The following is a 12935-nucleotide window of genomic DNA, read 5'->3' as shown; positions in this document are numbered from 1 at the left end:
CTTCCCCCTATGGTATATCCCCTGTTGTCACTGTATTTGATTCTGGTACTCTAGTATTGCATTTATGTTTACTTGAATTAAGGAAGGGAAGGGGAACAACAGAATGGTGAGATAAAGGTCAAGGGGGGAATAGATTCAACATCGATATACACAAGACAGTATGTTAGAAACGATCTGTACAACTTGGGAGGGGCATGGGGGGGAGAAAGTAGGAGAAAAAAGAGGGAAAGAGTAACAAGTTTGACAAAACAATGTATTATTATCTTACTTATGTAACTATACATCACTCTGTACATCACCTTGACAAAAAAAGAAAAGAAAAAATACAAAGATGACAAAAAAAAGATCTGAGTCATCTTATAGACTTTCAAAATTCAAATCAGTTCAGTCAAAAATTTGATGTACACAAGAAAAATACCCTAAATTCAAGCTAACGTCAGGCATTGAACCACTGATTATGAAAATTAAGACTGATCTGAAGCAGAATTAGAGAAAGAAGGACTAAAAGGAAGGAATGACAAGGGATGTGAGGAAAGACTAGTAGGGAGCTGGGGAAAGAGATGGTAGAAGGGGCTCCACAGCAGAAAAAAGGATTCCTCGCACAATAAATCTACTCTAGGGGCTGGGAAGGTGGCTCAGTGGTAGAGTGCTTGCCTTACATGCATGAGGCCCTGCGTTCGATTCCTCAGCACCACATAGGCAAAAAGAAAAAAAGCCGGAAGTGGCACTGTGGCTCGGTAGAGCGCTAGCCTTGAGCTGAAGAGCTAAGGGACAGCGCCCAGGCCAAGAGTTCAGGCCCCATGACCGGACCCCCAAAAAAACAACAACAACAAAAAATCTACTCTAGCAAAAAGAAGAGAATTGGTGGTTTAAATGTACACAGGTGGACCCATTGCAACAATGAGATGTAAAAGTCGTTATGTCAAAAATGAACTTTACAACTTTGGTGTGGGGGGGAGGGGCGGGGAGAACTGGGTGGGGAGGACGGAGGGAGGATGGGAAGGGGAAACAAAGGAGGAGGCTACAATGCTTGATAGAAGTATAAAATGTCATGTCAAAACCAGCTTTACAATGTCGGTGTGTGGGAGGGGAGGGGGGTATGATTGGGTGGGGGAGAGGGGGGAGGCTGGGAAGGGAGGTGAAGGGTAAACAAAGGAGGAGGCTGCAATGCTTGGTAAGAAATGTATGCATTATCCTGCCCATATAATTGTAACCCCTCTGTACAGTATGTTCTCAAATAAAATAAAATAAAATTAAAAAAAAAAAAAAAAAAGAAATGTACTCATACCCGGAAACACAACAAATCAAAGAAAGGTTGGACAAATGGGATTGCATAAAGTTGCAGAGCTTCTGCAAGGCAAATGACATACCTAGCAAGATCAATAGAAAGCCCACTGATTGGGAGAAGATCTTTACTAGCCATACAACGGACAAGGGTCTCATATCTAAAATATACTTGGAACTCAAAAAATTAAAGCCCCAACAACAAATCCTCAAAGAAACAACTGCCCAATAAATAAGTGGGCGAAAGACTTAAAGAGAAACTTCTCTGAAGAAGAAAGAAGGATGGCCAATAGACACATGAAGAAATGTTTAACATCCCTAGCCATAAAAGAAATGCAAATCAAAACAACACTGAGATATCACCTCACCCCAGTTAGAACGGCAAAAATCAAGAACTCTAACAACAACAGATGCTGGAGGGGATGTGGACAGAAGGGAACCTTACTGCATTGTTGGTGGGAATGTAAACTTGTTCAACCACTTTGGAAAGCAGTATGGAGGTTCCTCAAAAGACTTCACATAGAGCTCCCCTATGACCCAGCAATCCCACTTTTGGGCATTTACTCAAATGTTTACAAACAAGACCACACTAAAGCTACCAGCACAACTATGTTTATTGCAGCATTATTTACCATAGCTAAGATATGGAACCAATCCAGATGCCCCTCAGTAGATGAATGGATCAAGAAAATGTGGTATATATACACAATGGAATTCTATGCCTCCATCAGAAAGAATGACATTTCCCCATTTGTTAGGAAATGGAAAAACTTGGAAAAAATTATATTAAGTGAAGTAAGCCAGGCCCAAAGAAACATAGGTCCCATGGTTTCCCTTATTTGCAATATCTAGTATATGTATGAGTCAAGCGGAAAAGGTCAGATAATGTGATGTCAGGAAAATGAACCCTTAGATATGTATTTTAATGTTTTTTTTTCTTTCATGCATGTGTTTCTAACGCATTTATAAGATTATCTCTTTGTTGCTTTGTATGTCCCTCCCCCACAGTATAACCCCTGCTTTCACTATATTTGATGTCAGTATCACTTGTGGAGGAGATGGGGAAAAACCAGTTGTTTAAGGATACAGGTGGACCTGTTGAAACAATGAGAAGTACAAGATGACATGTCCAAAACGAGCTTTACAACGTCGGGGGGGGGGGGGGGGGGGGGAGGGGGGGAAGGAGAAGGATTGGGATTGGGGGGGAGGGGGGAGGCTGGGAAGGGATGTGAAGGGTAAACCAAAGGAGGAGGCTGCAATGCTTGGTAAGAAATGTACGCATTATCCTGCCCATGTAATTGTAACCCCTCTGTACAGTATGTTCACAAATAAAATAAAATTAAATTAAAAAAAAAAAAGAAATGTACTCATTATCTTGCCCATGTAATTGTAACCCCTCTGTACAGTATTTTCACAATAAAAAAAGAAACGTTAAATAAATAAATAAATAACTGTACAACACAGTGAATACCTCTAATTCCTAATAAATGCAGAAAAAGGTAAGCAGTTACATCATCATTCTCCCAACTCCTTCCCAAACCCTAAAACCACATTACCAAGATGCAAAAGCAATAATTAAGGAAAAGAGTTTAACCCAACCCAGATTTGATAAATGTGCTTGTGTATAGACCAAGAAGATTCTGATGCGACTGGTTCCTAAAACTGTCCTAACATACGAAAAAGGTCCACAAAACTAGCCCTACCTGAAAGTTCTTTCTAATGTCCAAATTTGCAGGGAAAAAAGTATCCTTAACAAGGAATGCAACTGTTGGCAGAATATTGGAAAAGAACTAATGGTACAGGAGGTAAAAAGGTGAGACTGACACTGACTAAAGACAAAAAAGTTCCAGAGATCCCTGACAAAACTGGAGAACAACCAGAAATGCTCTGTTATTCTCTTCTAGGACAGGATGCATGCCTGATATAAGAGATTTAATTCTAATCCATAAAGTGAGGTTCAAGGAAGCACAAACAATGTCCATACCCTTTACAGAAGGCAGAAAACAAGTAGTATATATGCAGAAATATGCAACTTAAAGCAAAAATCTCACAATGTTTTTTATATTTTCCCTAGTCTTAAAGTGAATCTCAGAAAATAAAATAAAGTGGAAGGAATAAATATTTATGCAAGTTCGGCATAGTCGTCAGTTTAATTTTCTTCTACCAATCTTCCTCAATTTGCAGTTCAGATTCTCACCTTCCTAAAAAGATGAATCTTAAGATATCCTAAAGAGATGTCTAAAACATCGTCACTTAATGTTTAAACAAGCAATTTCTAGGCTTTAGGCTTTAACTTTGTCATTGTTATGTGTACTACTGTAATTCTTCAGAATGAATACTGTATTTATAAAATAATAGACAACTTTTTGTTTTTTGTTGGTGTCTGTGTGTATGCATGCTGTTCTAAGTGATGTGAAAGAAAAGTAGATAAAATGCTAGTAGTGACCCAAAACAGAAAGATTACTGTATATGGAGGAATAAAAGAAATCTGTTTTGTACTTACTGAAGGAAAAAAAAAATACATTTATTTTCTGAGACTTGTAAGAGGTTCATTTTCAATAAGCTTGATTAAAATATTAAAACTATTTTTATGTGTTTCCAGAAACTGGTGTACACAATACATTTAGATAGGTTAAAACATTTTCTTTGTGTTATGTAGTCCCTTCACATTCTTTTCTGAAGGAAAGGATTTAAAAATCTCACTTGAAGCATATTATAACAAGCTAGCTATAACTAATTATTTTCAACACATAAAAACTGCCTGAATGACTTAACAGGTTTTAACTTAAAAGTGAGGGAGAAGATATACCTCAGTGTAGATGCTGAGAGGGGAAAATGGTCTCTATTGGTTAAAAAATAAGTAAGACTAGATAAACATACCTTTTCTGAGGAAATAAGCCTGAATATAGGACTCAAGAAGATCCTACAAATTACATTTTAAAGTAAATAACTAGAGCTGTGTCCTGGTGGCTCATGCCTGTAATCCTAACTTTTCAGGAGGCTGAGATCTCAAGACTGTAGTTTGAAGCTAGACCAGGCAGGGAAAGGCATGAGGCTATTACCTCCAATTAACTACCAAAACTAACAAACAAACAAAAAGAAAATCCAGAAGTAAACTAGCCTTGTGTAAGAAATTCTGGAACCATATCCAGACCCTGAGATCAAGCACCAGTGTACGTACACACACACACACACACACACACACAGACACACACACACACACACACACACACACACACACACACACACACACACACACAACAAAGCATATAGTCAGAGGAAAAAAACAGAATAGCAAAAAACATATCAACAAATAATGTGGTGGTTCGTTTCATTAGGCAAAAAATATTGGTAGGGAATAAGATTTAGAAAAAAAATGAAACATAACTATTATTAATGAAACATACAAAATGTTGAATTAAAAACTCAGTGGATGATCCAATACAAGCTAGAGTTGAAGACAGAAGTAATGAACCAAATTATCTGAAGAAATACCAAAAACACTGCCCAGAGGAAGACATAGAAGTCATTTAACAAATGTCAAATTGAAATTCCAGAAAGAAATAATAGAGAAAACAGGGAAAGCATAACTGTTGAAGAAAATGAGAAGTTTTCAGAACAACTGAAACACAATTCCTGATTGTTATACTGTGCAAGATTCTCCATAAAACTATAGCTATCCTTTTCATTATCTTTTAGTCTCCTTTAAATGTCTTTGAGACTTATTTCTGTCCTTAACTTAGGATGCATACTTAATTTATCTTTTAAATCCCACTTTGTATGTGGTGCATGTGTGTATGCGCATGCCACTTCTGGGGTTTGAACTCATAGTTAGGGTGCTGTTCTGGAGCTGCTTTTGCTCAAAGCTAGCACTCTACCACTTGAACCACTGCTTCTTTTCTGGCTTTTTGGTAGTTAATTCAAGATAAGAGTCTCACCAACTTTCCTACGGGGGCTGGCTTTGAACTGTGATCCTTAGATCTCAGCTTCTTAAGTAGCCAGGATTACAGGCATGAAACACTACAGCCCAGCTTTAGATACCACCTTTTTTTTGTAGCTAACAAAAATCTAGAATTTCATAACAAAATGTTAGTCTATATTTAGTACCTTTCCTGAGTGAATGACCCCAAACCAAATTAATTTTGGTTTTGAGAAGCACATAATGATATAACAAAGTAACAAAGTGCAATACAAAAAGTCTGAGGACCTAGATTCCTACTAACCTCCATTTCCTGCTTCAGCCAGTCTTCTAATTCTGCATTCTTTCGAGCATGATGAGGTATTAGATCAGATCCTCCAATGATGCGTGGAAGTTTTCCTGCTCCAGGATATATGACCTGTTAAGTAGTAAAAGTTGGGAGGTTTACATATATTAACAAAGATGAATAATCTTTTAAGAAAATTTACAAGCAAAAAGTATAAATATTGCCTAACATAGTGTCAAGGATGTTTAAGAATCTATAATTGAATGTGAGAGACCCAATTCTGTGCTAGACCCATCTTGTTTAACCCTTTAGTTTTCTAGCTATTACAATACTGAGATTTAGACATGTTGCTAGGACTCAGAAGCTAAGAACAATTTAAGAGTTTAAAGTTGTAGTTTTTATTTTAAAATGGCCTTGGCCTCATTACAAGTAAAGCAACTCAGTATATGAACATATATACTGAAATTTAAAATACTCTGATTTAAATGTTTGTACCCTTGGTAGTAATAAATGAAAATTTATGTGTTTTTTTTGTTTTTTTGGGTCCGGTTGTGGTCCCTGAACTCTTGGTCTGGGCGCTGTCCCTCAGCTCTGCAGCTCAAGGCTAGCGCTCTACCACTTGAGCCACAGCGACACTTCCGGCTTTTTTCTTTTTGCTTACGTGGTGCTGAGGAATCGAACCCAGGGCCTCATGCATGCAAGGCAAGCGCTCTACTACTGAGCCACCTTCCCAGCCCTGAAAATTTATGTTTTTATACATTTTTGTAGTTTATAGATCCTTAGCAGAAAATATTGGGGATGGTAATTTACACTTTGACATTGTTTACAAACAAAGGAGTATAACAAAGAGGCAATTTATGAAAGGGTTATATAAAACACTGATAATACTTAAGTTAGAAGGTAAGTAATTAGTTTAATATTTCTAAACAAGATTTTGAAATTTTAATGTGAACTTGAAAGAAAATTTTAAATTATTTTTCATCATTAAGCAATAATTAAAAAACAGAGATCCATGCCATTGATTTACAATGAAACTTAAGTACCCAGACAAATTCTTTGGAGAAAAATCTTTTTAAACATCTTTCTATACACATTATAGATTGAATTTCTTAGAGTTAGAAAATAATTTTGTTTTGTCTAGGATAGCATTATTCAGGGTTTTACTTCTTTCCAACCCATTTTACAATAACTCTGAGCTCCTATACTTCAATTATTAATAAACTTCTTTTGCTTCCTCTTTGATATATAGTATGTCTGAATTCTTTTTGGCAATACCTGGATTTGAAGTCAGCACCCTACATTTGTTAGGTGGGTGTTCAATTGCTGAGATCCCTTTAGGACTTTTTCCACAATTATTTTTGACACAGCATCATGCTTTTTGCCTAGGCTCAGGCCTGTACACAATCCTATTTCTTATACTTCCAGATTTAATTAGAATGAAAAAAGTATACCACTATGCCCATGTATTGGCTGACAAGCAGTCAGTGAACTTTTTGCCTGGGGGGGGGGAGGGGGGCCTCAAACCAGTCTTCCAGATCTCAGCCTTCTAAATAGCTATGATTACAGGTGAGAGCATTCCCCAGCTAGAACTGTGCTTAAAAAAAATTAGTTACAGTGAAAACATGGGTTATACCGTGGGGGAGGGATGTACAAAGCAACATAGAAATCATCTTATAAATATGTTAGAGACAATTGCATGAAAGGAAAAAAAACAAAAAAAAATTTGAATACTGATCTTGTGATTCATTCCCCTAACATCAACTTATCTGACCTTTTCTGCTTGACTCAGACATATACTAGTTATTGCAAATAAGGGGAACCATGGACCTATGTTTCTTCGGGGCTGGCTTACTTCACTTGATGTTGGTATAATTTGTGGAGGGGAAGGGAAAAATACAAATCGTTTAACTAGGAATACAGCTGTACCCATTGCAACAATGAGATGTACAAGTAGTTATGTCGAAAATCGAACTTTACAGCTTTGGTGGAGGGTGGGGGAGGATTAGGTGGGGTGAAGGCGGGGAGTATGGGAAGGGATGGGAAAGGGAAACAAAGAGGAGGTAACAATGCTTGATAAGAAATGTACTTGTTATCTTGTCCATGTAATTGTAACTCCTCTGTATGGTATTCTCACAATAATAAATAAAAATCAGTTACATAACTCAGGTAAAGAGTGTATTTCTTTTTGAATAAGGTCATCCCTTCCCTCGCTCTCTCAGGTTTTCTCTCCTTCCCATCCTCATCCACAAGCTGCAAAGTTCATTTTCATCGTGTCCACTGCAGAATTGTGCTTTTTAAGCAGAAGAAATAACCTAAGTTTTTTTTCCCTTTTTTTCAACAATCTGCTTTTATTACTGCTTAATCCCAAGGGTATTTTTAAAAATACTTCAAACAATGCCCTCCAATGATGCAGTTTAAAAATTACCTACCTTTTTAAACTTCTTGAAATTCTTGAGTTGACCATAATTATTATTTACCCCACACAGATTTCTGGAAGTGGTGTTACTAACCACTAGTGATCTAAATTCAGTCAGTAGTACCTTTCTTGGAAGCATTTCACTACTGTCCTGAAGTTCATCATTGACCTTAAGAAGAGTAAAATGGATAGATGAAGAAGAAAAATGACTTATGATGTAATAATCTACAAGAGAGTTCAAATAACTGAAGAAAATAGCAAGAAGGGTTATTTCTGATATTTGAACTTTTTCTTTGGAATCAAGTCATATCCCTTTTAAATCAAAATTAAGTTACTCATGTGCTCTATAAATTTGAAAACAACATATTCACGTGTACTCAAAGATTAAAAGCCATGGAGTATTTTACCTTAGTAACTTAGTCTAATAAATACCTTAATGAATAATACATATTCTTGTAAATATTCTCTTGATTTGAAATCTCAGCATTGTCTGGTTCTTTTCAATAACATTTTACACCAATATTGGCTTCAAACTGTAATCCTCAGATTTCATCCTCCTGAATAGTTAGGTTTTAGAGTCATGAGCCATCAGTGCCCAGCCAGAAAATGCTTAAATTCTTCATAACAAAGGGCCCTCTCCCTTCCTACTCTGTGCAAAATGGAATCAATTTATTCCCTCCCTCCCTAATTTTTCTAAAGCTTAGAGTGGACCAGACCTTTTTTTTTATTACATCTTTTATTCATATTTCTAAATATTAGGCTATATTAACAATTGATCTCATGTATATGGTAATCTGACATGGATACAACAGTTAGCATCCGACATTCTCTTTATCATACTCCTAGTTAGGATCTTTCAACCTTTCCATTATAATTGCAAAATAATTTGTGATTAAATCAATAGCTAATAAATGCATTTCTGTGAAACTAAATATTATTTGCCATCTTTTATCAAATAGTTTACAAGATTTTTTTCCCCAATGGAATTTTTTTTTTATTGTGAATATACTGTACAGAGGGGTTACAATTACATGGACAAGATAATGAGTACATTTCTTATCAAGCATTGCAGCCTCCTCCTTTGTTTACCCTTCACATCCCTTCCCAGCCTCCCCCTGCCCCCCCATCCAAGCCTCCCCGCCCCCCCCACCAAAGTTGTAAAGTTCGACTCTAAACACTTCCCAAATCTTCTTCAGACTAGGGCGAAAGAGGGAGTGTGTGCAATCCATAACTAAATTTTGCTCAATAAAAAAGTTATGTCTGGTCTAGTTTCCTGAAAAAAGCGCCGCAGAAAGGAGGAATTCAGATGGAAAAGACCTTTCCCCTTTTAGTGCCCTACTACTATGGCTAAGTATGTCCTCATTCATTACAAATGTGGCAGCTTGGGAGGTAGAAATTTTAACAGGTGATGAGGTCACCAATTCCACTTACAGGAGACTGAACTAATAATATGAAGAGCTTCCTCAGATATAATAAGAAACATAAAGTATCAACATTCATGAATATTAATGAGCAAAATCCAAACAAAATTTTCCTAGAGATGTCATACATACTTGATCCTGAATTTTGATATAATACTTTGTTTTACTAACGTCTTTCATCTTGCTGTGGCTGCTTACTGTATTACCTACCAGTACTTAGCCAAATGACTTTTTATAACAGTACAATCTAATCTGAAAGCCCATCAAAACAAACATGACAATAGGGTTGCGTTTTTTGTGTGATTTATCTTATATAGTTGAAAAACATCACTGTAATTTTAACATTTACCTTATGGACCAACAAATCTTCACATACTTTATACTGGGTGTTGATGATAGTTTTTCCTAAATACAAAATAAGGTACTTTTAAGTTTATAGTACTTCTCATTAAAAATTTCACTTACAGATATGTTACTCCTTTCCGGTATTGTTTCATCATTAGAGTTGTTTGTTTCTATATCCATCTTTGGCTTTTTTCTAATATTCCCATCTTCCTCTGGCTTTTCAACTTTCACATTATTTTCTAACTCTGGCTTTGTGTCCTTGAGTAAATTTTCTAATATCTCATCTTCTATGGCTGAAATATCAATTTTTCTTTTTTCTGAAGAAAGAAATTTACTGGCAGAATTTTTCACATCAGATTTTAAATCTACATCATCTGAAAATAAGTTATCTGATTCTTTGCCCATGGGCTCATCCTGAGATGAATCTTGCGCCTTATTTTTCCACAATGAGGGTGTCGTTGGTTGTGTCTGTTCTAAAAGAGAACAAGACATTTCTATTCTTGCTGACTTGGATGAAGACAATTCTTGATTTTCTTCATCCCTTTCCCTTAGATTAGAAAAATATAACAGTAATATTTTAGTGTGCCAATATTTACCATTCTTTCCATTTAATTTACAATGCACTCCTGATTTTACTAACAGTATCATTGGACATCAACAAATAAAAATTTGGAAACAATTCACAATTCATGTACATTCTACTATTAGGACTAGTAGATCCTATAGTTAAAGCAACATGGAGAAGCTCCATATCCTCTGCTGAAGTAAAGTTAGCTAATAAGTGTGGAGGAGAAAGGAAGAAATATCTAAGTACAAAGGACTTCTTGCCAGAACAAAGCAGCCTATATTATACTGTAGGGAAGTGTGGCCAGGGAATTATTAGCCTAGCAATATAACCTGATAGATTGAGAGCTGGATTTAAAGTAACAAACCAGATTCTAAATCTAGAACATGGCACCAAGTACACACTGCAAATATTATGTGAAAGCATCACCAAAGCATTCAATGCGATACTGTATCACACTTTCTTCTAGCAAACTATATTAAGGTCCACAGAGCAGACAATGACTTAGATTTCTATTCTCTAGAAGTTTGCTAGATTTATAAAGAACCAGAACAGTAAAGTCTATTAACACTAATATCAGAGTACTAGAAAGAAAGCCCAATAGAGGTTGTAGTTTGAAGTAGGAATCAGGTAACACAAATAGCAGGGGTGGGGTCTAAATGATAACGAAAATAGTTGCCAGTGGCTCATGCCTAAAAGCCTGACTGCTCAGAAGGCTGAGATTTGAGGACTGCGGTTTGAAGCCAGCATGGGCAAGAAAGTCCCTGAGACTCTCATTCCCAATTGGAGCACAAAACCTCAGGGACAGTGCCCACGCCCGTTAAGACACAGACACAGACACAGACACAGACACAGACACACAGACACACACACACACACACACACACAGACACACACACACACGATCAACAGGGAAGCAGAGGAGAAATAATTAGGTTGCAATAAGGCCAATTCCCTTTATATTGTCAGAGAAGTTACCAGGGGCACTAGGAGGAAGGAGATTTTAGAAGTCATCAAACAAAACAATAGCTCAAATATAGCACGGGAGAACAAAGATGAAACTCTGTGCAATACTTTTGTAAAAGGAAATCAGGATGTTTCTGAGACAGAATAGCTCAAAGGGCTACAGCTTTCCACAGAATCTTAAAATAGCAAACAACAGATAAAGGAAAATAATACTCTCCAATATTATTTTAATGATGCAGGAGAAATTATTAAAAATATACCTTTTTTTAGAAGATGGTTGAAAGTAGTTTTTGATTGAATTCAGCTGCTGTTGAGAAGCTGAAGCTCTACTTTTATTTACAGGTAGGACTTTAGTTGGTGAAAGCTGACAGTTTGAAAACTTAGTTTTAACTAAAGTATTTGATACTGTATTATTATTACTATTATTTGGGAAGGGCTCCTTTGTAGTAGATGTTTCTTGCGAAAGCATTCTAAATTTCTGTCCCATTCCGGAAATTTTTACTTCTTTTGACATTTCACTCAAATATATACTGTGGCAAAAAAAAAAAAGCAAAGTAAATACATTTAACATATACTTTTATCTAGAGACCAAGATTGTTAAGTAGTTACAATGAAAATAACATAGGATTGTCTTCTGATAATTCAGTGAACACATTTTGGTATGGCAAACAAGCAGTTAGTTCCCTTGTCACTTCAGGGCTTTAGTAGACGTGAAATAGCAACCTAGTATCCCATCCCAGATTAAACTAGGTGATAATTCCATCATTTTTGGTTTTGGTTAAAATTTTACGTTATTTCTATATGAATGCATTATAACAAAAAATGGAAAATCAGGGCCAGGTATAGTGGTACAAGTCTGAATATCAGCACTTAAGATTGCCAAGTTTAAAGCCAGCTTGGGCTACATAGCAAGTTTCAGGCCAATCTGGGCTCTGTAATTAGACCATGTATCAGAAAATCAAATTTAAAAAAAAAGAAAATCAGAATGAGCTCCCTTTATTCTGGTATTACGTACAACAGGGTACCTCTAGATCACTTAATATAATAATACCCAGTCTAAATGGCAATTTGTAATACAGATCTCTAGACTATCAGAAAATATTTTAAATACACAAAACAGTTTTATAATGATCAGGCCCCACGACCAGACCAAAAACAAACAAACAAACAAAAAACAGTAATGTAACAATCTCTGTTTAAAAAGTTAAATCTAGGCCAGAAACAGTGTCTCAACTTTTAAAAGGCAGAGATTGAGAAGACTGCAATTCAAGACCAGACTGTTGAAGAAGAAATTAGGCATGGTGGTACAGCAATGTAATCCCACCTATTCAGGAGGTATAAGAAGAATCATGATACAGAGCAGTACAGACAAAAATGCTAAAAGGAGAAAAAATAAGTCTGGGAGTGTGGTTCAAGTGGTAGCATACTTGATGCATTAGTTCAAAATCCTGAATCCAAACCTCAGCATTACCAAAAAAAATAAATCTAAACACCAGGCACTGCACATGCCTATAATCCTACCACTAAGGACATTATGGCAGGCAGAAGGATCTCCAGGCTGAGGCTAATCTGGACTACACAGTGAGAACTATGGAAGAAAAGACAGAGAGAGACACACACACACAGACACAGACACACCAAGAGAAGTTAAATATGGTTACAACATAAAATATGTAGGTAATAAATGATTAAAATAAAGTCTAATATAGTGATATAGTTACCTGAATATGAAT

The 12935-nt window shown here is 36.2% G+C and overlaps 1 protein-coding gene across 2 annotated transcripts in view; it reads right to left on the bottom strand.

Annotated features, from left to right (window-relative positions):
- Nbn (nibrin) overlaps positions 1 to 12935 on the bottom strand; it is a 42662-nt gene that overhangs the window by 7621 nt on the left and 22106 nt on the right. The window contains exons 10-13 of one of the 2 annotated variants that reach the window (XM_042672880.1): positions 11463 to 11732; positions 9792 to 10218; positions 7919 to 8056; positions 5508 to 5621 (exon numbers count right to left, since the gene is read on the bottom strand). In XM_042672880.1, coding sequence (XP_042528814.1) covers positions 5508 to 5621; positions 7919 to 8056; positions 9792 to 10218; positions 11463 to 11732 — 949 coding nt within the window. Of the gene's footprint in view, positions 1 to 5507; positions 5622 to 7918; positions 8075 to 9791; positions 10219 to 11462; positions 11733 to 12935 lie in introns of both variants that reach the window. The other variant, XM_042672879.1, reaches the window with a different exon arrangement.

Source organism: Dipodomys spectabilis, unplaced genomic scaffold (assembly GCF_019054845.1).
Source record: "Dipodomys spectabilis isolate Male_0828 unplaced genomic scaffold, ASM1905484v1 ptg000783l, whole genome shotgun sequence".
Taxonomy (NCBI): Eukaryota; Metazoa; Chordata; class Mammalia; order Rodentia; family Heteromyidae; genus Dipodomys; species Dipodomys spectabilis.
The sequence above is the reverse complement of the archived record's forward strand: the minus strand, read 5'-3'. Positions and strand labels throughout refer to the sequence as shown.